Genomic DNA, 27,265 nt, shown 5'->3' with positions numbered 1-27,265 from the left:
AAGCAGGTACATTGATAAATTGATCCCAATCGTGTCAACTACTTGGAGTTGTGTAAAGTATTCTGGAACATTTTCACTGTATTGTATCTCCCACAAAATTGGTTGACCTCACCAAAAATAATTTCTGCCGGATCAACTGAACCATTTACACAAATAAACTTACTGTGTGTGTTTGGCTCCTTCAATGCTGCAATCTTGACAGGTTTTACATAAATATCTGAACATAGTAAATATTTTATGCACCATCTTAAATTACCAGATTCATATTAAAAATTTGCATTTTTCCACTGGAATACGCATCCACCTCTGCTGTGCTACTGTTGCTCAAATAAATGGTAAAAGCTTTATTTAACCATACATTTATTTGTGCTTATTTCAGTTTTCATTTAGTGATCTAAAGCTAAAGCTTTGGTGACCTTTAATTAAATGCTAAAAATGTTTCTAAATCTGTAAAAGCAGCCTTGATCAAAATGGATATTTTTTCTTTAGAGAGCATTTGTCTGGTATTTTTCTATTTGAAATACTTTCTTTGTAAGCATAGTTTGAGACAACTTTGTTGCTGAAAGATACAAAATAAAATTTTCACAAAAAGGGGATTACACCCATTTATTTAGACATCTTAGTCTATCTGGACTCAAGTGACTATTGTACGTTTACAGACCAAAATTCCATTCCTTTCCTGAAGAAAAAATTAAGCAAAAAAGCAAGGATTGTCTGTTAAAATACATTTTATTATGTAGAAACTACGATTCACAGTGGGAAGGTTTCACAAGACAAAATTTAAAGGTTTCTCACAGTAGATTTGTTTTTTTGTTTTTTAAAGTTTTGAAGTCATAGAAAAATACAGAATGTTAATGAAATGTTTTTGTTACATTGTTTTTTCCTTCACCTCGAATGCTAATAAACAGCAACGTACATATCTGGGCCATCTCACACATATAGCATTATGAAAAGTATTGAATGCAAAAGGTTCCATAAGTACAGTGTGTCACAGGGAAAATGTAGTCTGATGAGCAGTATTTACACAAATCACAGTACATGATGATACACAAATCACAAAATAGTCAGTAAGTCCGATGTAATTTTTTAAAGGGGTTAGTGCAGAGAACAGAAGTTTTCCTATTGAACCACTTTTTTCAATTGTTTTCTATGCAGTACTTGAAACAACTATGATGACCCTAAAATCTATCTATGATAGTGTCCTAGATTTTCAATGGTTCCACATGAGTCACAAAGTTGTGGTGCTTTTGCTTTAACCGTGTCCATAGATGTCACAATCCAATCATTTAAACATTCCTTCAACAGTGGATTTCATAGGCCAGCTCAGAGCCAAAAAGCAGACTCTGGTTCAGCAAAATTTCCTCAGGGTCAGTTGTAAGTGGTCCCTCACCACCATCTGCTGGGTGTCTATGGAACCCTGGAGATTTGGTCAGTGTGTGCACCATCTCATGCTCCAACAGGGCCTCTTTTATTCCCCTTTGCTGGCCAAATCCATTCATAATGGATCCTCTACCCAGAGCAGAGCCAGCAGGATTAGCGATGCTGAGAACGTACATCTCGTGTCCGTGATCATCGCGGAACTCTTCCAGTTGAGAAAAAGTAGTTGGGCCATCGGAGTAATCATGAACGTAAACTATGCTCTCCTCCTTGCTGGTGCAGAAAGAGTCGTCGTCTTCTTTGTGGTACTGCTGGTGACAGGTGTAGATCAGAATGAGCAGAAGCAGAGCTGTGAGTGCTAGCAAGGAAATGCCGACAGCTATGGCGGTCTGTGTGGCGAGGCCCAGAGCGTTAAAGTCCATGCTGTCCTGTTCGTAAAGCAATTCCTGGCTCACATCGAGAACCTCTGGCTGGTAGACAGAGCCAGTGGAAGAGGATGCGTAAGCGTGAACGTTTAAGTGTGACCAGAACTGAGAGGAATATGAGGAAGAGGACATGTTGACAGCAAGGTGGAATGTCACCTTAGCAACACCGCCGGGATTCCACGCTTCACATTCATATCTTCCTGCGTGAGATACTGTTACATTACTAAGGAAAAGCATGCCACTGCCCATGTCAGGGTCAAAACTGTCCCGTTCTCCACCTTCCTCTGCGCCACGCACAAGGCCATGTAGGTCCCCTTCTCCAGACTGGACCCCAATGCTGTTGGGTAAGGAGGTCACCACTCGCCCAAGCCCAGGCTTAAAGATCTCACCATTTGGACCTAACTCTTGAACCAGGCCTCTAGGGGACAACTGTGGTTTACCGTGAAAGGCCTTCCTCCAGGTCACCTGAGGCTGTGGATATCCAGAGGCTTGACATGACACTCGGAGGCTCTCACCAAGACGCACCGTCAGGTGACTTGGCTCCAGTTGGACCACAGGAGGAATACAAACCAAACTGTTCAGAGCGACTTCCACCAGGCTAAGGTGTGAAAGGCGAGGCGGTTCTGAACACATGAGCTTACGCTGCTCGGCAGAGCTCAACAAACGCTGCCCTTCCTCTGTGATCCATGTCCTCAGCCAGCCAAGGGCACAATCGCAGCGCCAAGGGTTCTCTGAAGATGAAAAGAAACGCAGGGTTCAAGTATAAACAAAAGATGCCAGTGAGCAGCTGATGAGCTTTCATGAAAAAGTGTCCTCATTTTGCAAGGCCACTAAATGGCACTTACTAATGGAGAGAGAGATAAAAGATAAGTGTTAAAAGAAAATTTTACAAAGTTGAACATGTAATACTGGAGTGAAACAACTTTTTATAAATTATTTGTTACATGGACAATAAACTGACAGTAAACATTAACATGGAAACCAAGTCACCATTCTGCTTATCTGTCTATTGAAGTCTGTGGATGATAGTACAGTATTTGTGCATCAACAATGAAATGTAGAGGAGTAACGTGTTCTTAAGGTGTAATGCAAGTGAAAATCTGGTTTCATCCCTTGTGACTATTTACTTAGATAAGAATCCTTGAATATTGAAAGAAAGCCATTTTGTTTTGTGTCAATATATAAACAAATAAATGAAGATAAAAAAGATGTGGTTACATTTGTCTCTCAGCAGAAACAAGGCTGTCTTTCACAAGGCAAACATCAGAAGATTGCTCAGGTTGCTAGTCAAAGATCCTATTTTAGATGCATCTACCTTGAATGCCAAACTATTGAAATTACTGTTTCAAAAAATAAGAAAAAAAAAAGTATCAGCCTAATACATTTTCAAAAGAATAAATAATATTTATGTATTTACACAAAAAAAAGAAGAAATTCAAGTCCAGTAGGGGGGGGGCGACATTTATTGTATTTCTGTAAACTTCTTGGTGAGGACATGGTGATTTTTTTCGTTGAATAACCCAAGATCTCTACCTGTGACTCGGAGCACCTGCAGACTGACCAGTGGTTTGAGGGTAGGCGCTTCAAGAGTGCGTAGGTGGTTTCTGCTCAGGTCCAGCAGCGCTAGTGACGACAAACCGGTGAGAGCGTGCTCTGCTAGCATCTCTATGCTGTTATCCTGCAGGTGGAGTTCTTGCAGACGCTGCCAACGACACAAGAAAGAGAAATGTCACTGAACGTCACATATAAGGATCACTTAACCCCAAACTTAGGAGGTAGAGATTTAAAACTTGCAAATCATTCAACTATACACACTCTGTACTCTGAGATCATGAGGGCCACAGGTTCACCCATGTCTGCTCCAAACCTAAATAAAATGGAAGCCTACGATTTTTTTTAACCCTCCCGTCGCCCTTCATTTTTAATGTACACCCCAGTTTCTTTGCATCGGGTCAAATCTGACCACACAGAGTACAGGAGCGCCCCAAAACTGCATATGTATTTCTGTAAGCCAGGGAGGTTGTGTACTTGACCAAGAGACAACACAAGGGATACCACAAACATTTGTTTTCAGACCACCGGGGTACCTTGACCCAGAAGCAACACAAGAGTTAACCCAAGGTGCCTTTTACTGAGCTCTAGAAATGACGATGACTATATGATTAAGACAAATGACAAGATCAACAAAACTGCAAACTTACAGGATAAAACTCACATGGCTTTCTTCAAAATGACCTGCAAACTAACCTAAGGATCCTGCCCAGATTATTCAACATCCTCTTTGATTTAATCTTAGTTTGTGTTGACTTTCTATAGATATTAAAACGTACCTGCATCCCCCTGAAGGTATAGTTCTGTACTCGAGTGATCTGGTTTCCAGCCAGATAGAGGATCCGAAGGTGCTCCAGACCCTGAAATGTGTCTGAGGTGACAAGATGGATAAGGTTTCCATTGAGCGCCAGCTCTAGAAGCTGGCCCTGGCTGGCAAATGCACCAGGCTCCAGAGCAGAGATGCTGTTGTTCTGCAGGTATAGATAGTGAAGGCTGGTCTGCCAGTTCAGGTCCTCCAGACGGATCTGGATGATGGCGTTGTCCTGGAGGAATATCGTCTTCGCCGGGACAGTGTAGAAGATAGTTAGGAAACACAAAACACAAAGGAGCCAGTGTGATACATGGATGATATGTTTAACGTAGACACAATGCAGAGTGAGTGTCTGTGCAACTGTTGATAGTCTTAGGTGCCGTAGAGAGACTTTCTCCGGTGCGAGATAATCAATGCAAGAGAAAGTAAGAGTGCACTTTTAAAGTAAATCCATCTATTTCATTGACCACAGGAGACTTAATCCGACAATTACCTAAACAGCAGTTTAAGGAAATATTGAGTTTGTTCACAATTCCTCTTTATTCATCACATAACTAATTAGCAACATTTTCAAAGCAACTCATTGATCCTGTCTTATTAATTCTCAGTTGCTCCGCATTGATGCTCACACAAACGCCGTAATTCATACACACACACAGACACCCTACACAGACACTAATTAGCATGAACACACGCACACACCTTTGCACATTTACACTAAGTTTCAAGAACACACAAGCACACACACAAAATTCCAACACGAACCCAGACATACGGAAACAAATATACACACTGTCAACGAAATTGCAGGAACATACACACACAGGAGAGACCCCCCTACACATAATGCACTCGCATGAACGCTCACATACTGTAGATGCATGTGATAAAACATACATGCATGCAAGAACACACTCACATACATGAATTTGATAACACATAAATGTACGCAAGGACACATAAAGAAGATGCATGCAAGAACACACTCACATTCATGCATGTGATAACACATACATCCATGCAAGAACACACTCACATACATGCACGTGATAACACATACATGCACACAAGAACACACTCAAGTACATGCATATGATAAAACATACATTCATGCAACAACACACTCACATACGTGCACGTGATAACACATACATGCACACAAGAACACACTCAAGTACATGCATATGATAAAATATACATTCATGCAACAACACACTCACATACATGCACGTGATAACACATACACACACAAGAACACACTCAAGTACATGCATATGATAACACATATATTCATGCAAGAATGACACAAACATGCATGCAAAGAACAAACTTACATTCATGCAAAACACACTTACGTACAGGCACGCAAGAACACAAACACACACGTTTTCAATGTAAATAGGTATTTTTAGGGTGATACATCATTTTATCATTTGATGATCACCAAATGTAGGCTTCGGCTTCACACACAGTCGATTGTGCCGTCTGTTCAATAGTGACTACAACAAAACAAGATCAAAATGATTCTAATAATAATAACAACTTTCAGTGCGGGACATTTTTTACAGTATTGTGCTGGCCCTGCCAAAACCTTCAAGCTCGTAAATCCAAACTAGACAAGATGGAAACAACAGACAGGCTCCAAGTCTTTGCATGACATTGCCGCATGCTTTATTGGGAATATGTTTTCTCCATAAGGAAGTGTGATCTACAAGACGCTGATGCTGATTGAGGTTAATAGAACAATTTATGCGGGACATGATTCACATTAATATTCATGAGCTTCACTTGTGCTGGAGCTTGAACTCGTGAGAGGAGACGCTGTAATGTTAAACATCCTCTGAACAAACGATCACACAGCGTGTAAGAGGCACTTTTTCAACCGAGGATGAATAATTGCTTGGCTGTGTGGCGCATCTCCTCCCTCCTGCTCACATCAAAGGGGGTCACAGCGAATTGATTCGACACAATAATTATATTGTAATGAGAATGGATCACAGAGTAAATCAGGGGGACCAGTGAGGCAGCAACTTTCAGTGTGCGAGACTGACCTCTGTGACTGGAGGAACACCATGTGGGATTTCTTTGATTCCCAGAGACCCACACTCCACGGTCAGGCTGTAGCACCGACAGCCCACGGGACACCCCTGCGACAGTGAAGGCCTAGACATCAGCAGGAGAGCCATGCAGAGCCAGGAGAGTACCATGGTAGCTTCAGAGGTCGTAACTGTGGATAAAGAGAAACTAAGCTTAATTCAAACATGGTAATTAAACAAGGTAAACAGGTAAAAAACGTAAAATGTTATGGGTAAGGCATATTGAGATATTTAATTTTGAATGTTGTGTTTTTTTCTGGTTATCATCTGGTTCCATAGATCTGTTGAAGGATTGACTACTCTGTGCTGAAGACAGCTTAACAACTAGTCGGCACATGTGTGTTGTCCAAACATAGTTATATTTGACTTAATTTAATTCACTACTCTTGCTTTCTACATTATTTATAGGATATACTGTATATAATAGTCTGCAACTCCCAACATTAACTTGCAAAGACATTGATGTGATATTTAGATTTAGATTAGATTATAAAATAACTACACTGAAAGAGAAGATTTAAAAAAAGAATCCCATTACAAATCGCAATATTAAGGAAAAATCGCAAATTGATTATTTTACATAATAATCAATCAACCTGAATGTCTTTTTCAACAGGTTTGACACAAGTCTCACCCCCTCCAGCCTGCCTACCTTCCTGTCCTCCCTCCCCTCATCACCACCACCAACACCTCTGGCGCTTACACCTCCTCCCCCTCTTCGCCCACCACACATCGGTACACCACGGACAGTTGCCACCAAAAGTTCTCGGATGACACTGCTTTCACAGGGTGTGTGTCAGGGGAAGACGCCCTGGAATACAGGTGTGCTATCATGGACTTCGTCAGCTGGTGTGATAGAATCACCTCCTTGTTAACGCCAGCAAGACGAGGGAAATAATAGTTTCCTACAGCAAAACAAACACCGGTGAACATCCAGGGACTGGACATCGACAGGGTGACAACATTAAAGTACCTGGGTGTTCACCTAAACAATAAACTGGACTGGACTGACTGGTCTTCTTTACCTCCTGTGGAGACTGCACTCCTTTGGGGTGAGCAGTCCACTGCTCAGGACCTTCTATGACACTACGGTTGCATCAGTGTTGCACAAAAACAGACTGAAGTGGATAATTTTAGAAAGGCTGTCAGTGGCTGTTCCCTAGTCTCCATCAAGGATCATCCTAGAGAGGAGGGCTCTGGAAAAACTATCGGCCATCATGAACAACACCTCACACCCTCTACACAAGACTCTTGGGGCCTTAAAAAAGCTCCTTCAGTCAGAGACTGATGCACCACAAGTGCAGGTCCTTCATCCCATCTGCTGTCCGTCTTTACAACAACAGTGTCAAAAACAAATAGTGTTGTCATTTTATAGGCTCTTGTATAGGCTGTTGTTGTTTTCACCTTCTTCACTCTTATATTATTTCATGTATGTACAGTTTTTATAATATGTTGTCATTTTATGTGAATAATTTAAATTAATTATTTTTATGTGTAAATTGAGCTGCTGTAAATATGTTCTCTCCCCACTGTGGGATATATAAAGATATCTTATCTTATCTTATAAATAATAATGGAAGTAGACTGCCACCAAATTACATAACGGCAGGAATAATAAGCTTTAACTTTTCTCTAAGCTTTATACACCAATTGTATGTTCCCCCTTTCACCCCTTTGCCTAAGTATGTCCAATTTAATTTGTATAAAGCCTACATTTCTCTTTGTAGAGGACTGGCTTCTGTCTGAAAACCTGAATATGATACTTTTACTTTTTTTTAGCATTTGCTGTAGATCTCTCCTGCTGTCATTCCTGACATATTGTCTTCAGTCTGATGTTCAGTTCTCTTCAGTCACACAAGAGTTTATGTACTTTTAGTTCGGAATGTAGCTGGAAAACCGAGCCAGAAGCCATGAAGGTGACTGAGACATACTGTATAACCTCCTTGGTAGGGATAACTGATTTCCACCATGTGAATCATGTACTCATTCATGAATTGTCATCAATATTTTCATTAAGGTATAATATATTTAGAAATGTAGAAAAATATGTTCTTGTGTTAACAAAGAACATAATGTGTCTTTTATCAGGTCAACAATTCCCCAAAAAGTTTCTTGTTTGGCACAAACAATGCAAAATACAGAAGTGAGTGATCTTTTTAATGAGAGTGTTGCAGATAAAGAGGATTTTAAATCAGGTCACTCTCATTAAAATTGTAAGACTGTTGGGAAATCAGTTTAATGTCAACAGAATCTATATGCATGATGAAACTCTAAATAAATCAACAGCACCATACTGCTTTCTGGCTGAATTCTGTCTCTTTTGATGACCAAGAACCACAACATATATCTAATCGTTCAGAACACCCATTCTCAACCTTTCCTGAAATGATAACTGGAATCCAAACAGTTTTTGGCTTGTTTACTAAGGGACAGACAAAAAACACACACAACATAAACTCATTGATCTTATCTTTCTTCTCACATGCTGATTACATTTTATAACTTTGTCAGACTTGTAAATGTTCCATCTCACAATAACTCATTTGAATAAGTAATAATTAAGTATTACAATGACTCAATGAAAACGTTGGTTTCTTTGTAGCACTGGTGAGTCAGACATGACACACTGTTGAGTATTAATTGTTTTTGCTCATTTTGGCCTCAGAATGATAGGTTGCATTTTTGGTTGAAAATGGTTCTTTGTGAAAAGAATGACATTGAAATGTGTTAAAAAGTCAAGTATTATAGAGAAAAAAGAACACAGAATTATTTCTGAAGTTTCCACGAAAATAAAAAGACCCAACAAGAGCCTTTGTCCCTTTTCTTCTGACCCACTTGGGTTAAAAGGGAAGTTTTGCTTTTCTTAGGAGAAATTGTTGGCCATCAAAAAGTTTTCTATGAAGCCTTTTAAATAGATTATTATGTTTTAAGAATGTGCCCTCTTGTTTAAGAGGAAGTTCTCTACAGGGCTTAGTTCAAGTGAAGGAGGTCATCATTCTTTCATCCTTGAGTCGTTTACTTGCTTGCCACGCAGACGAGTACTTTGAAGCATACAATAGAGCTGAACTGTCCTGCATGGTCTTCTTAAAATATTCTGTCTGTACCACCACACGAAAAAAGCATCTTATAAATTTGGCAGCTGGTTTAGGAGTCCATCTTCAATCCAAAAAGAAGCTAACTCATCTTTAATGCTACCAGACAAAATCCGTACCCCTCCTCCACTACGCTGGTGTCTAATTCGAAGTGGAACTTTATTTCTATTACTGATCAAGCGGCAGGCGCATCCATCTGGTCCAGCAAAATCTCAACAAAAGTCTCATCAGTCCATGAAACTTTTGCTTTGACTCCTTGTTGAATATTTATCAGATTTCAGCCTAGCTTACCTTGTCTCTGTCCCGAAGTTCTTGTTGGTCAGAGCTCAGTCAATGAAGATTTTAGTTCTGGAAAATTCCAACACAAAGTTAATTGGTTCCTTGCTTTTTGTTTGTGCCCTCTCCTCTCCTTATCTGTTAGTTTGTGTCTCCTATTGACTATTTGAAAAACAAAAGGTTTAAGGGATCTTGGATCACGCACTAGTTCTACAGAAATCTTTAAGAACGCTGCATTACTCTGAAACGTGTTACATTTTTTTTGTCTTTTAGTGATTCATTAAAATATTTTTGGACCATTTGGACTGAGAAAATAACCTGTCATATAATTATGCACGTCTGAATATGGGATGTTGATCAACCTAGAACAAAACCTCCCTCATCACACCTATTCTCATCACCTGATTTGCTTCAATCCACTACACATTCCATTTTACAGAGCTTGGATTTGGAAAATATGCATACAATTTACATGTTCAAAATATATACAGGTATATATATATAAATATATATATATAAAGATTTTGATTTCCTCCCTATCCCTATGATATATTGCATGTTAATATCTTAAATTGCATAGTCATTGCTGCTTGTTCCAACAAGATACAAACTATTGTGTCTTCTAGTCTTTGTTTCTAGCTTAGCATGCACGAACTGTAAATAATCCCCTCCACATTTGTGTCTATGGCACAGCATTAGAGGATTACACACACAGAAAAACCTCCAGGACATGTAACTCCTTGCCGTCATTAAAATATTCAAAATGACATCAATTATTCAGTCGATTCTTTGAACATTCTTAAACAAAAGACCTGCTGCTAATATCAGCTTTAATAAATTAAAGATGTGATAAAAGGATCTGCCGAAGGGTCTCTCGCCTTAAATAGATCCTTTGCACAAAAACTCTTCAACTTTGGTCCAATACGTTTTTTGAACAAAAGCCATTACAATTGATTCATCATTTAATTATTTATAAAACATCTGTATACAAGCCCAGGTGTAGGAAATAAACTAGAATCTATTTTCTTATTGTTTATAACAAACTTATAGCATTAAACAATGTGATCTCCAAAACAGCTTATTTCGAAGCCTGTTGGGGTAAACTAAAGGTATTCAATAGAAATTAACTGAGTCTGTGGATTGGGAACACTAGAAAAATGAAACACAGCAACTAGTAACAACAACAACAAATAAATAACTTGTCAACTAAGTATAAACTCATTTTCTAGCTTCAGTTTTATTCTTTAATATTTTTGCCTGCGGGTTTCTAGTGAAAATAAGCTAGAACAGAACTGGTTACGGTCGCATAAATGAATGTTCCTTCACAATCTTGTCATTTCAGGGTATTTTGAAAAAGAAGGGAAATCGTGAAAAAAGCGAAACAGTTTGAATTATACCAATTTTCTTCACCATTCACTGGGCACAAGCTGATCTGAGACATTTCCTGAGGTGACGGACCATTATAACAAGGAAACAAGATTAATACATTTAGCATGACTGAGCTGTCAGTGTTCCCTTTCATTCTTCCAAAGATCTCTTCCGGACAAAGACTTGATCCAGATTGTAGTCACTGAATGTTTCCAGTCGCTGGTCATATCCTTCCCACAACATTGAAAATGTTATCATCATGATCATCAAGCATTTCTTGGCTTTGATAGGGCAACCCCGGATGACTGTTATGTAACACAATTACATTTAATTCAATCCTGGCAATCATCACAAGACACTTATTCACAGCAGTATTGGGATTTTATAAACTAATATTATTGCATTCACAATTTGTTTTTTCGCTCTGACTTTAATGGGACTTCATCTTCAATAAATGGGTATATTAAAGAGATATTTTACCCACTTAAACTTTACTCATTTTCTACTCATGTCGACTAAGGGTTAGGATTATTCCAAAGAGACCCTTCAAAACATCCGACATTACTCTGGGTAACATCTAGAGCAGTGGTTCTTAACCTTGTTGGAGGTACCGAACCCCACCAGTTTCATATGCGCATTCACAGAACCCCTCTTTAATGATAAATAAAATAGGATTTCTTGTATTCCCCGTCTCCATGCAGCTTCAAGAAGTGTTCCTTTAGTTTTGCCGGTGCGAGACTAGAGTTGCTCAACTTGGCTTTGAAAATCATGCAGACAGGACGCTCACTCCAATACGTGAATCCATGAAAATATTAACAAAGAAATAACAAAGAAATAACAAAGAATAACACAACATACTACGACGACAGTCGCACTAAATTCACCGCAGCACTGATTGAACAAGCAGTCTAACATGATCATCTGCAGCCAGGGATGGCCAAGCGGGTTTCTGTCATCACGAATTTACACGATAATTCGGGTGTGTCCGAACCTCCGCGGCGGAGGCTCTGCCCACACGTGCTAAGTGCGCCGTCCGTAGAGCAACCGACCGTGGGAAGAATTTTAAAGACTCACGGGGTCAGTGCGATTGGCCTCGCTGAGCAGCGGCCCTGCTTGCAAGGGGTTGTATAAATCCAAATCTAATCTTTCATTCTATAAAACACTCGTTTAACAATAATCTCTGCACACCTCTCCGGGCGTTAGTCAAGCAGCACCAGAGCCCCATTGATCCCTCTGACTCCAGATAAAGCCCAGCCGCACATTACTCTCTCCCAACGTCAGACCCGATATATTGGCAAAACAAACATCGACCTTCTCTCCAGATCCAACACCTGATCCATTTTTTTCAGGGAAAGAACCTCCTCTGCACCGACCAAATCAAAACATTGCATTCCCAAAAGTCTTCGAAAAAGAATCCTCAAACACCAACACTGCCTGCAAGTATTGAGTTTGTGAAACAAATTGACGACAATAAAACTGTCGCCCGTAAACATATTTTCTTCAACATACTTGTGTCTACAAGAGTGGAAACATCCACCTCACCTTTTTAAAACGAGACTTTATTGCACAGCAGCATCGCCGATGGCACAGCAGCAGAGAGCCTCCAAAAGAGCTTTCTTCTGGAGAGAATAGTGATAAAAATGGATGGTACAGAGCCAAACAAGACAAAAGATATATACATTTTCTAAAATAATGCTGCTGATTAGGCGGTATATTGTCCATGAGTTATGCAATCAGATGAACTATGTCTACTCTGATATACCCAGTATTTGCAGCATTAATACAAATGACCTGGGACATTTAGTCTGACACTGTACAATGTCTTTCAATAAACTGATCTTGTTTAGATCTTTAATGACAGAGATCTTCTGCTGAGATTCTAATGAGGAAATGTCTTATCTGTCGCTCGATTAATGGTTTCATTATCTTTTTAATTATCACTTTTTGTGGAGGAATCAAAGAGCATCAGTGAGATACGTGTGTCACTGTAGCTTCATTCAGAACAAACACAGAAATTCCAAAAATGTTATATAAAAAAAAAGCTTATTAAAGCTTTTATTTGCCTCCCCAAGGACGACAATTACGTATTTTTTAATTAGTCCTTTTTTTCATAATCTTTGATATGAATAAGATAAGAAGTTAATACTCTTCTACATATATGTATTGCATCATTACCCCTATAGAAGGTCTCCAATTCTGTTCAGTTTCTCTCTGATAAACCATTATGTTTCGTCATTATGAATTTTAGTATTTGAGCATTAACATGTATTCATTAGAATCACTTCTATTGACTTGAATCACAACTAATAACATTGTGTGTGAAGAACAACTCTATGCTAATCTACCCAGTCCAGCCAAGCATAGAGTTTTGTCAGACAGTGTGGAAAAACAGACAGCAGAGTCTGATATATAAAGGTTTCATCTTTCCAAACAATAACAGTATGGCCCTGCAATCCCATAATTTATGAAAGCAAGCTTGAAAACGCTCTTATCATCATTTTTGGTGCCTGAGAGGTCATTGTCAGTGCAACCATTCAGCATCGATATTAGCAAGGCCTGCTTAATATTTTATGTTTCATTCCTGGCAAATTTACAATTTTGAATGATTGTTACGTGACCCACATAAAGTATTCGGCTATAATTAACTTGTTCACAATGGCAGACTATTTTCTCTCCCTGGAGGGATCTTTACATAGGGAATCAAGCTCTATTGAAACAGGGAAAAACCTTTGCTTATGGAGGCTCTAATGAATGTTTCCCCGATCTTTCTTGGAGTAAAACGTCTGAATTAAATTTAAATGTAAAGTTGTGGCTTCAATGTAATATTAGTGTAATAAAGGCCTGTATTTCAATGCAATTTTTTTTTTTTTAAACATATTTTTATTGAATTTTCAAAATATAAACACACATTTTTTAAAAGAATGACAGGCAAACATACAACAAATCAAACCCTTCCCCCTCCCCCCTCCCCCCACCCCTGTGGTACATGTCTTACCAAAATACAGTTAACATTTTTGCACATCTAAAAATATATAAAAACATACATCACTTCTATCAAACATGAAGGTGGTAAAAAGAAAGACAAAGCAAATCAGTACTTGGTCATGAAAAACAAACAAACAGAGCAATTACAATGAGAGACCAAGAAAAATTGAAATGGTTGTTAATCGGGTACTGATTCCACATTGCCTCAAATTTCTGGACGGCTCCCGATAATGTTAGCCTCAGTTTTTCGAGTTTCAAGTGGTACAAAACATCCCTGATCCAGTGCAGCTGTGTCGGCGGTGAAGAGGATTTCCATTTTAAAAGAATAAGTCTTCTTGCAAGTAAAGTGGAAAAGGCAATGATGTTCTTCTTCATTGTAGAAAGGTTGACATTTGATGGTGTTATTCCAAAGAGGGCAGACCAAGGATTGGGAGATATGTTACAGTCCAAGATATTAGTGAGAAAGTCAAATATGTCTCTCCAATATTTCTCCAGAGAAGGACAGAGCCAAAAAATATGAATGTAGTTTGCTGGGTGTTGTTTGCATCGTTCACACACGTCAGAGACACCATCATACATTTTAGCCAGGCGAACCTTTGTATAATGAACCCTGTTAGGATTTTGCATTGAATAAAACCATGTCTGGCACATATTGAGGATTTGTGGACCCTTTCCAAGATCTCTGCCCAGCGAACATTTGTGATCTGCTCACCAAGATCTATTTCCCACATATGTTTGACTGTATGAGTGGAGTCGGCATCAATTTCAGAGATGTTTGAATAAATGGCAGAGATGGCGCCTTTTATAGAAGGGCGTGGTTCTAAAAACACTTTTAAGCTAGTTTCTGCTGGACAAAGAGGAAAATGAGAAAAAGAATTACAAACGAAGTTGCGGACCTGGAGGTATCTAAAAAAGTGACTCTTGGGTAGGGAGAATTTATTACTGAGCTCTTGAAATGTTGCAAATACGCCATTTGAATACAAATCCTTCACCATTCGTAGCCCTAGACCAGCCCATAAGGTAAATGTACCATCAGCCAGAGATGGTACAAAAAGATGGTTAGAAGCCAAAGGTGCACTTGTGGCCATTGACTGAAACCCAAAGTGTCGCCTAAATTGCTTCCAAACTTTATAAGAGTCAGCCACTACACCACTTTTTATATAAGAAGAAGTTGTGGAGAGCAGTGGTGCATGTAGGACAGCAACTAGCGATGTGGGGCGAACTGAGTTGGCTTCCATTTTTAACAAGGCAGGTGGTGTCTCTTGGTCTTTATAAGTGATCCAAAAATTTAGATTCCTGATATTTGCAGCCCAGTAGTAGTACAACATATTTGGGAGAGCCATACCCCCGGACAGTTTAGGCATCTGTAGAATTTTTTTTCCCAATCTTGTTTTTTTTTTTATTCCAAATAAATGCAATTATTAAACTATCAATTTTTCGAAAAAATACAAGGGGAATAAAAATGGGGATGCATTGAAAGAGATAACAAAATCTAGGGAAAACATTCATCTTAATTGTGTTGACTCTGGCAACAGTGGATAAATTCAACAATAACCATCTTTCAATGTCTTGTTTAATTTTCCCTAATAGAGGGAAATTTTTCCCAAAGAGATTTTCTTTAATCTGTGTGACAAAAACGCCAAGGTACATGAACCCCATCCTTGCAGTTTTAAATGGCAGTGTATCCAGTGGGTATTGCTTTGCCAAGTCATTGACAGGTAATAGTTCGCTCTTACTTAAATTAAGTTTGTAGCCAGAAATGCTGCTGAAATGATTTAAAATTGATAATATAGTTGGGATAGACTGAGTCAAGTTTGAAATGAACAAAAGAAGGTCGTCTGCATATAAAGAAACTTTTACTTCTACCTCCATTCGAGATATACCGGAAAATCGTGTGTCATTTCTTAAGGCTATTGAAAGTGGTTCCATTGCGATTGCGAATAAAAGGGGACTCAGTGGACATCCTTGCCGTGTAGAGCGGTGGAGATTAAAATATTTTGAGTTTAGGCCATTAGTTCTAATTGATGCCTGTGCTGATTTGTAAATTAACTTGATCCATGACAAGAAGTTACTCCCGAATCCAAATTTCTGCAGGGTAAAGAAAAGATATTCCCACTCAACTCTGTCAAACGCCTTTTCGGCATCTAGCGAGAGCAGGGCCTCTGGGAATTTAGAGGATTTTGAACTATAAAGCACATTAAATATTTGTCTAAGGTTAAAAAAAGAATGCCTGCCTAGGATAAAGCCTGTTTGGTCTGCTGAAATAATTGAGGGCAGGATGATTTCTAAATGACGGGCCAATAATTTAGATATTATTTTAAAATCTACATTTAGCAGACTTATGGGACGGTATGAGCTGCATAATAACGGATCTTTCCCTTTCTTTAGGAGAACAATGATGGAAGCCTGATTCAAAGTTGGAGGGAGATTGCCTACATTGATGGCCTCTTTGTATAAATCAAGTAGTAGTGGAGCCAATTCTTTCCAGAAAGTTTTAAAAAATTCGGTTGGGAAGCCATCTGGACCTGGGCTTTTACCATTTTGTAGTGATCTGATTGTAGTCTCAATTTCTAAAAGAGTGATTGGTTCCTCTAAGGTTTTTACGAGACTTTGATCCACTGTTGGGATGTTAAGAGTATCAAAAAATGTCTTAAAGTCATTTAAATTTGAGCTGATTTCCGAAGAATATAAATTGGTGTACAATTCGTTAAAAGTGTCATTTATTTTAACAGGGTCTGATGTTATGCCATTTGACGTTTTGATTTTCGAAATGATCTGAGAGGATGATTTCTGTCGCAGCTGATGAGCCAACAACTTACTTGTTTTGTCCCCTTGTTCATAAAATGCGGAATGAGATTTAAGAAGTAAATCTGCTGTATATTTTGTGAGTATGACGTCATATTTGGCCTGTAATGTTATGCGTTCTTGATAAACCTCATGGGTTTTTGAGATAGCATATTGTTCATCTAATTTTGAAATGTTGTGAGCCAATTTGGTAAGCTCTGTTTTCATGTTTCGGTTTCTAAAATTGTTGTAAGAGATAATCACTCCTCTAATATAGGCTTTCATTGATTCCCATAAAATAGATGCTGAGATCTCCGGTGTTTTGTTAGTTTCTACAAAAAAGTTGATTTGGTCAGAAATTAGTTTAACAAAGTCCTCCTCAAAAAGTAAGGCTGAATTAAGACGCCAGAGTGGTCGCTCTTTTACACAGTCCTGGAAGTGGATAGTTATTGAAGTGGAAGCATGATCTGAGAACAGGATTGGATCATAATTGCAAGTTGTGATTGAGGAAAGCAGTCTAATGTCAATTAAGAAGAAATCAATCCGAGTAAATGAGTGATGAACAGGGGAGAAAAAGGAATACGTTTTTGAGTTTGGGTTTTGGGCTCTCCAAGGATAACATATATTATATTCTGATATGAGGTGTTTGAGGGTTTTAGCAGACTTTGACAAGGAGACTGGAGGAGTGGTTGATGATCTATCTAGTCTAGGGTCCATCCAACAGTTAAAATCCCCTCCCATTATTAGCATGTGTGTTGACAAGTCTGGTATCTTTGAAAATAATGTTCTAAAAAATGAGTCATTGTCCCAGTTTGGTGCATAGATGTTTGCTAGCACTATTCTGGTGTTATAAACCTGTCCAACAATGATAAGAAATCTGCCGGAAGAGTCAGATATGGTTTTTGAGTGAACAAATGAGATAGATTTGTGAAAAAGAATGCCAACTCCTCTTGAGCTTCTATTGAAAGAGGAAAGGTAGATCTGGCCTATCCAGCTCTTTTTAAGACGAGCAACATCATTATTTTTCAAGTGGGTTTCCTGCAAAAAGGTGATATGTGCGCCCAGATTGTGAACATAATGTAAAATCTTACTTTGTTTAATCGGGTTGTTCAGACCCTTACAATTGAGACTAGTAAGTTTTAAGTCACCTTCTATCACTGATGAACTGACCCGTACCATGAAGAAGAAACAGAATAAAAGTAACCGTGCAATGATGTTTGAACTACCATGAACATATAAACGACATGTACCACACCCCCTCCACAAAAAGAAAATAAAACATAGAAACCCCTTTCCCTTCCCACATTTGGCAGAAGCACCACAAAATGTAGTGCATGCCCGACCCCCCTTACAGAAAAACGAACCTGTGTTGTCTCTTGTAGCATGACAACCTCAGGGAATAATAAAATATAAGATTTGTTTAAACCCCAGTGCCTAACAAATTATTAAGTTTGCACAATTATTTCCAACTGAACATTTTTATGAATAAAATATGAAAAGGAGAAAAAAGGAATAGAAAAAATATATATACCAATAAAACTCTACACACCACATACATTGCACCCTCAAAATATCTCTATAAAATAGATATTGTAACAAAAAATATATCTTACAATGAGAATGATAATATATGATATATATATCCCATATACATATACTGTATATATTATATACATATATTAAAAAAAAGAAGAAAAAACTAGGAAGTTTAGTTATAGTAACCAAGTCTCAGAACAGACTCTTTAAACTCTTGAACCTCTAAGTGTGAATGTGAAAATAGTGAACCTGATCAATGGTCTCCTGATTTTTTTAACTTGTTTGTCACAAAGTCCATCGTCCTCGAAGCTCCTGGTCCGCTCTCCATCAGGAGTGATGAGTAGTGTTGCTAGGTAATGGATGCCAAACCTGACTCCTGAGCACGAGCGCAGCTCCTTCTTCACTTTCCCGAACGCAGCTCGTTTCCTCGCTACCTCCTTGGGAAAGTCAGGGAAAATAGAAATCCTTTTTCCCTCGTGCATCAGCGGCGACAAGTTTCCGGCGGCTCGTAGAATTGAGTTCTTGGTCTGGAACAAGTGTACCCGGGCGATGACAGGGCGAGGACACTCTCCATCCTTTGGTTTAGCTCGCGAGAGGCGGTGGGTCCGGTCCAGAACCGGCTTCGTATCCAAGCCCAGCAATGTTTGTAAAAATGATGCCATGTATTCCACCGGGCGGCCACCCTCTGAGCCCTCCGGCAGGCCCACGATTCGGATGTTGTTCCTCCGGGAGCGAGCCTCCAAGTCCTCACACTGCTTATTCAGCGACTCCACGGTAGCCGTTAGCTTCAGAACGGTGCTCTCCAGGCTAGCGATCCGTTCGTCGTGCTCGTTAGTTCACTGCTCCAGTTCAAGCATGTTGTCATTCATTTTACTCACTTTCTCCTGCAGCGGCTTTAAAAGTGAGGCAACTTCTTTTTTGACAGTGTCCGCTATGACCGTTTCCAGGCTGGAAATTATTTCGGTGCGCATCTCGTCCATCATGGCCTTGATGCTACCTAGCATAGCTTTATCCGTTAGCTTGCTCTCGGGCTCCGGGCCCGGCCCAGCCTGTTTGCGGTCAGGTCTCTGTCAGGTGGCTGCCATATTCTTTCAAAAGTTGACTCAGGCGAAGAAAACAACTTGCATTGAGTGTAATGTCCAGTTTTGTGAAGTTTGAGGCGTATAAATATTGAAAAAAGTTGTATCCCCGGGAGCTCTCTCAAAACGCGTCTTACATCCTACATCCTCCTCAACAGCGCCCCCCTTTCAATGCAATTTTGAGGAAATTGTTTTTCATTTCAAATTTCAGGAACAGATGACTTGTTGGTAATTTAAATTTGAAAATGGATTTAGATATGTCAAAAATCAATGCGTGTTTGTATGGTTTTTGCCTGCTCCAGCTCAATCACCTTACTATATTCACAATTAGAAAAACAATGAAAAGCATACATCACTTAAGCAAATGAACCGTATGTTGCTACAGGCCCGATTCTAGTTTGCCCGAAGCAAGGAGGATTAGAAGTTTGACAAACGGTCAAGCTAAACCTTCAGTGAACGAGGAGTTCACCACTCCATGTGAGATTCTGACCAAGGGATCAGATAAGGACTTTATGGCTTCCTGCAGACGCAGAGTCAGTGGAGAAGCGAACCAACCTTGAAAGTGCTAACAGATGTCTTCACAGGCAGAATGTGTGTGTGTGGGTCTTGGATAATATTCATTGAAATGTGTATAACCTGCTTAAAGAAATATACTTGTAAGTGAATGGAGCTACGTGCAAGGTGTTTGAAGTTATCAAAATATAAGAATTGAATTAATCATTATCAAAACCTTCATTTTGTAATACGTGTTCTACATTTGTCATGATTGGTGTTATTTGAATGTCCGCGCTCCGTGGGAAAATAATCTAGAAAGAACAAATCGTTTTAAAGCATTTTTAATGTACATATGATTTTTCTTGTGTGATGAGAAGAAAAGACAATTGGAGAGGTAAGGAGGAGGAGGAGGGGGTGTCAGTATGGAAGGACCCTTTTCCCGCCAAAGAAACGTCAACCAATCATAAGGGTTTGCCCCTTTTTACGATCACTAAGTTTCAACATAAGAACTGTGTTCAACTTAGAGAATTCGTGTTCCGAAAAACAGAGCGTGCCTCTTAACATCAGAGCGTACCTCGTAACATCAGAGTTTATCACCTCCAGCGTTATAAACAGGTTCATCACCAACTGCCTTCAAGACGATCTCCGGCCTCCTGACCTGAGCTCCTGCAAGTCCAAACTGAGGTCCGCACTGAAGGACCCGCTTCCAGCATCCTTCCAGACTCCGCAAAGTTTCGTGAGTTTCTTAATAATCTCGACCAGACTGGTCCGATTATTCCAATATTCGCAGCACGTCTCCCAGACTGCGAATCTCCATCAAGAAGCAACAGCCTGTGAATCATCCTTACCTCCCGTAAGAAGAAAGTGTTCCTGACCTAAAGACTTTACCTCAGCGAAGTGAACATTCCAGGCGTTCAGCACGTTCACGTGAGGTGTCTACAACCAGGAAGCCAACACTGTGATTCATCGGACCGCTTGGTCCCCTCGTCGAAAGAACTTTGATTCCCTCGTTCCTGACTGTCCTCCTCATCATCCTCTCCTTCATCCTCATTCTCCAACTCCGTTGACATCCACTCGCTTGCCACCTTCATCTGGTCTCCAGCTGCTGCCTAAACATCCATTCACCATCTACCGTCAAGTAAGAAGCTGATCACTTCATCTTGAACAAATTGATTTGTGTCTGGGTTGTTTAATATGCGGGTAGTCTATTAAGATTTCGTCCACGATGCTTTTCCCGTTTCCGTTTTTATTCTCGGTTCCGAAACTTACCATAACATACTCATTTTTGTCATTCATTATTCATCCCTTTTTAAATAAATTTATAAAACGTCACGTCGTTGTACGCGTTGTTCTATTCTGGTGTAATAACGGTAAATTTAAGAGCCTCTAACTCAGTAAAGAACAGATAATCACGACAAAAAGTAGTAAACTTCAGTTAAATGAGATTGATTAAAAATAGTGTTTCATAGTTAATTAATTAGGCCAATTAATTAATTATTATTCACGTAAATTTAATAGTTTCCCTTGTACTATAAAACAAGGGTGGTGCCGCCTTTCTTCAGGTAAATCTTACCTAGAGGCAATTTTAAAGTTAAATCTACAAGAACTTAGATGTTCTGAAAATAAACCTTTTTATAAGGAATAAAATCACTACACTGTGTTTGTATCACATTCCAACTCAAATGTTATGTGTTCACTTATACACCGCATCGCACAATTAGTACTTCTAACTCAAAAACAGTATTATCTAGTCCCTACAACAGTGTCTGTTCAGTCCGATGGTCATTGTGGCAAAAGTAAAAGTAAGATAGTGTGAATTGATCTTTATTACGTTGAGATTGCTTGACAGTGTTCTGTATCCTGTGCTGTGCTCAGTCTGATCAAATTTTGTTCCTGATTTAAATTCTCAAGTCAATATCAGGAGAAAATAGTTGGATAAACTTTGATTACATTTGTGTCAGGATTCCTGGGAAAGAGAATTTAAAGAGACAAATCCAGAAGTAGCCAGCAATGAACCAGGCTTACCATCCAGGAGGGGGATAATTCCAACGTCAGTCCAGAGGGCAAACCTTGTCCCTGTTTGTCAATTGTCTTCTTTGAACGGATGAGCTTACTGCTGGCTTTTGGGAGCCTTTCATTGCTATCTCTATTCTCACTAAGGAGGGAGATGATTTCCTTCTTCTTTTTTTTTTTTTTACTGCACAGTGTTTCTAGTCTCATGGTTCCATATCACTAAGCTGCTAGCTTCAATCCAAAGCCATTTAGTAAAACGTTTTAATTGCAGTATTAAACCCCTCAGGTTCAAACCAAGAGCAACAAAAAACAAGAAGGTCCTTATTGGCAGGCTACAGAGTTTGAAAATACATAATGTGAGCAAAAACTTTCTTTTATAACTCCATTCAATCACTGCACACAGAGAGCAATTTATTGCAATGAGCCATGTTTTTTATCTTTTTAGCAGTTGCCCATATCAGGCATAATCCTTTATTTTGACAGAATGAACATTTTCAATATGCAACAAAACTAAATCAGAAGATGGAAATCTACTTTCAGGGTCCATGATGCTGCCCACTGTTGCGGTCATATTTCACTGGAGTTGGTAACCTGCCAAAGAGCGCAGTGTTAAGCTGAAGCTTCTTGGCACACATACGCTATAAAACATAAATTAAGTTCATAAAAAGGTCAAATAACTTAATCCTTTCGTACCTGAACATGGACCCACGTGTCTACAGTATACTTAATGAATAGAATAAGCAATAGAATAATTCTTAATAAGTATTAAGTCCTTGTGTCTTCAAGAGTGGGAACATCAACCTCACCTCTTTAAAACAAGACCGTATAGCTATGCCAATGGCATAGCAGCAGAGAGCCTCCAAAAGAGCTTTCATCTTGAGAGCATAGTGATAAAAATGGATGGTACTGAGCAAAACAAGACAAAAAAATTGTTTCCTAAAATAATGCTGCTGACTCCAACTTCAGAGCTTCTGTTTATCATGCTCTGCTCACTGTATGTTGAGTCTTTGTCATGCTGATGTGGGATTTTAGTGAAAAGGGGTCAATTTGTTCGTTTCAGTCTTGGTAATCCCCCCGGGGTACGCGCATAATCTGCGCCATCAGATGCTTGTTAGCTAAGCTGGTTGCAGCTCTCGGCATGTCATTTTCCAAAGACTGCTACGTTCAGCTATGAACAGTTAAAATGCGGTCAGTGTCTTTCACTATCGATAGTCTGACATCTTGTTAATGACACCAGACATGTAAGAGTTGTGTAATAACAGGATACAGTTGCAACCGTGGATAAATGCGACAAAGCAGGCTCCTCTGGAATAATTTAAGAGGAAAGCTTGTTTATTTATTGTTTATTTTTCAACGTGAACAGAGATGAGAAGCTCACAGCTAGAATTGCTCGAGGCAGAAGCAAAGTTCACATCCCTGAGCTCATCTATACCAGGTTGGATGGTCTGGTTGTTATAGTAACTCCGGATTCGGTTACACCACTATTTTTCTATTTCTAATCAAGCTTTTTTTTAAAACAAAACAAATGACTTTGATCTTTTAGGTAAATTCTCAAGTAAATATTTTAGAAATATAATAATAATAATAACAATAATAATAATCAACCTCTGGGTACATCATGTGACCAAGACACTATGGTACTTCTCGGCTCCGGGCTTCAAGCTCATTTACAATGTTTTCTGTCACAAGCAAACAGGAAGCCTCTTCAGAAGAGGCACTAAACATTTTGGAACTAAAAATTGGATGATGCTGTTGTGTCAAAAAAAGTTTGTCATTACGTTGATTGAGAGTTCTATGTCTGCTCCATAATGATAATGAGTGTGCTTCTTACGGCACCTGTGTAATGACTTTGGAAAAGACAATGGAACAGCTACAATGAATACAATTGAAAAAATAGTTTGATGCAAGAATCTTAAAATTATTAAACACTGTGAAATAGCAGAGGGCAAGATCCCTTATTTAGAATTTCTTCAGACAGCACTGCCGACTCTTGTTATCTTGCCTGCCTTGACTTCACCACATTGGAGATTCAAGTCGCTCACCATTCTCCACCCTCTTCTAACGGCCCTCCGTACAGACCCCTGAGTGTTCTGGTGTGATTTCATCAATATTCTCAAAGGGAGGCGATACTACATGTTGAAAAACGATGTTGTTTGTTGGCTGTTTCTTTGTTCCTATTTCTAAGTTACCTAAATTGTGCTTAGCATCTAAACTCAGGTATACGTTTCATCTTATTCTTATTTCTCATGTAAGGTTTTTATTTTGTGTGTTTCTTGTTTTTCTGTTGTGTTGATCACTTGATGGACACAGGCAGTTGTGCATTGTTGGAGATGATTAAGTGGTGCTACTTGATAAGTAGCATCTCTACCCATAGCAATCTGAGTGTTGCGTCTCCTGCCCAGGGTTTGGCTTTATCTCGTTCTCTTCGTATGTTTTCCCTTTATCGTTCTGTGTTTCCTGATGGACAAGTTCTGATGTCAGCCTTTTTAGTTTCTCACGTGAGTCCTTTTATGTCTTACTTTTTAGTTGCCAGTAAGACATCCATCTTTAACTGGGTCTCTGCCTTCTGTCTGAGTACTTTCTTTTTATTCTTGCCTGTTTGAACATGTTTTGTCTGGTTTTGGATTTATTGTAACGATTTACATTAAAACTGTTTTTAACACTTTAATACTTTTCCTGACTCCGGTTTCCGCTCCTACTTACTTGTGGCAATTCATAAAATAAAAAGACGCTGAAATCTGTATACATTAAGACCCTAACAGTAGAATTTGAAGGCTGAATAATCCTCTTTTAAACATTTATTCTGATTACCTTTCACAGTCTTGGCTTGATAATAAAATATCTCCAAAATTTCTCACCTATGATTTATGATGCAGCTAAAGCTACCTTTCATGGAAACCTAATTTGTTTTCAGAGAATCTTTCATTGATTTATTTCAGTTGTAAAGGATACAATTAAAAAAGGTAACTAAATAGATTGGAACAAATGTATATGCAAAGAGAGCAAAAACTTTAATCATATGTTCCGCCCCTTAAACCAGAACATCTCTTGGTGGCAGCGAAATGAACAGGGATGTTTCCCAGTTACCCACGCAGCTAGCCTTTCTGCCTCCTGAGCCAACTCATTGGCTTTGTGTAACTCCTTGATCCTCAGCTGGTTGAGCCTCTCACAAAGCCCCTTGTGTACTCCAACCGTTCTCTCTGAAAACTGCAACTAGGTTGATGTATTTTGTCTTTTTCCTCTTATACACTACAACAATTCCCTCCTTCAATGGTGCTGTAAGCTACAACAGCAGCACAGATTTCCCCGCCTTGGACTGCCCAGAGCACCATATCTGGTGTTATGCTGCAGATCTACCCAAGTCTACTGAGAGAGCAGCTTGTTGATCTTCAAAGAGCCGTGGCTCACTAAGCTGACTCTAGTCACTAACGTGGACCTGCCGGGCTTCACCAACGTAAGAGCGGACAGAGACGGACACGTTACTGTTTAGAAAGCCTTGTGGTGTCAGGATTTAGAACTGTTGGCTAACATTCTGGGGCCATACTATCTACCACGCGAGTTCAGTCACGTGATCGCGCTGTGTTTACATTCCGCCGAGTGCTGCGGATTCACACAATGACAGCTAGAATTCAGAATCAGCATTTTGATGCTTTTATTATCATCTCTGGGAATTTTAACCATGCCAACCTGGACTCTACTTTCCACCAGGTGGTGGAATAACAGGACAATTGACCTTCTTTATTCCAACTTGAAGGATGTGTACAGAGCCAAGAGCCAAACCTCTTCCTCCACTTGGGAAGTCTCATCATAACCTGGTCCACTTTCAGTCACAGAATATTCCTCTGGTGTAGAGACAGACTGTGACGACTAGGACAATCAGGAAGTGGACACCAGCTGTAGAGGACGCCATTAGTGACTGCTTTGACACCACGGACTGGGATGTGCTGCGGAAGTCTCATGGTGAGGACATTGAGGGTCAGACACACTGTTTAATGGACTATTTAAATTTCTGCTTAGATGTTGTCGCCGCTGCTTAGACTGTCCGCTGTTACCCTCATAAAAAACTGTGGGTAGCAAAGGAGGTCAAGGATGTCTTTAACAGCAAGAAGGTGACTTTCAGGAGCAGAGACAGGGATGCCATGAGGTCGAAACAGCAGGAGTTGAAGCGATGCTTGAAGGAGGCAAAGGACACCTACAGGAGGAGGTTGGAGGAGAAGCTGAGAACAAACAAGAAAGGTCTGGGATGGTGTTAAAACCATCACTGGATACAAGACCAAGTCCTCTCTGACTGCAGTGGACACGGTTGAGGAGGCAAAAAGTCTCAACAACTTTTTCAACAGATTTGAGCAGGTCACCTCACCTTCACTCCAGCCCGCTTTAGAACCTTCCTGTGCTCAGCTCAGCTCCACACAACCGCTTCCAAGCATCACCTCACTCCGGGAACGCAATGTACTTTGGAGGATTTGTCCAGGGAAAGCTGCTTGTCCTGACAAGGTGTCTCATACGTTTTTATATTTTGAACCACGTTATTATCCCTATTATCCAAAGTTTTGGATCTCCTCATGAAGGAGTCCAAAAAAAGGGTGCCATGAGGAAAGTGAAACGAAGACAGAGGTGTTATTCAACCTTTTTAAACACAGGTTGATGAGATGTAAAAATGCTTTTCACGTTTTTTTTTAAACATTTTTTAAACATTAATGTTTACAGTTTTTTTGTGTTTTGAAAACTTAGAGCCTTATTTATGTTAATGTTCACACAAATAATACTGTAAGTTATTGTGTTTTTTTTTATACAACGTAGCATTCAGTCAGCAGCACCATTAGATGACGTAGCAAGGGGTAGGGCTGTCCCAATTCATTTCTACCCCTAGCCCTTGACAATCCGTTTTAAAGGGAAGGGCGAAGGGGTAAGGCTAAGACGGAGAACTGGAACAGGGTTGAAACCATTTTTGTCAAACCTCCTGAGAGCTTCTGCAGTGTTATCTTTCCCATCTCCTTGTCTGATAGGCAAAATGTATATGGCCTGCCCAGACTCCGGATGGGCTGATCAGCAATGAGTGAAATGTTTTGTCTGTCGATGGTAAATATGATCTTGTCGTTCTGCAGGTGTTAAGTTATCTAGTCTCTTCATCAGACTTGATATGCATGGGGAGGTTTTGAGCAAACATGTGATATCATCCATAACTCCTTTACTTGGAAGACTGTGATAAAGAGGATGGGAAGATGGACCAACCTATCTCAATCATGACCTCCAGCTTCTATCTGAATGTAGTGAAGTTTAGCAACATAAAGCACATGTGAAGGTACTGTGCGTATTTTTCTCACCATAGTCTTAATGTTCTGTCGGGTATAAATGAAATCCAGGTTCAATGCAAACT

The 27,265-nt window shown here is 39.5% G+C and overlaps 1 protein-coding gene across 1 annotated transcript in view; it reads right to left on the bottom strand.

Moving 5' to 3' along the window:
* Positions 1 to 714: 714 nt before the first annotated feature.
* lrrc24 (leucine rich repeat containing 24) overlaps positions 715 to 27,265 on the bottom strand; it is a 46,273-nt gene continuing 19,722 nt past the window's right edge. Inside the window, exons 2-5 of the mRNA XM_087810250.1 lie at positions 6,216 to 6,391; positions 4,133 to 4,411; positions 3,336 to 3,504; positions 715 to 2,533 (exon numbers count right to left, since the gene is read on the bottom strand). Of these exons, the coding sequence (XP_087666376.1) occupies positions 1,299 to 2,533; positions 3,336 to 3,504; positions 4,133 to 4,411; positions 6,216 to 6,371 (1,839 nt within the window). The 5' untranslated portion in view covers positions 6,372 to 6,391 and the 3' untranslated portion in view covers positions 715 to 1,298. The remainder of the gene's footprint in view (positions 2,534 to 3,335; positions 3,505 to 4,132; positions 4,412 to 6,215; positions 6,392 to 27,265) is intronic.

This window comes from Callionymus lyra, chromosome 16, assembly GCF_982586985.1.
Source record: "Callionymus lyra chromosome 16, fCalLyr1.hap1.1, whole genome shotgun sequence".
In the NCBI taxonomy this organism is placed as follows: domain Eukaryota; kingdom Metazoa; phylum Chordata; class Actinopteri; order Syngnathiformes; family Callionymidae; genus Callionymus; species Callionymus lyra.
This window is presented reverse-complemented; position numbering and strand designations above follow the sequence as displayed.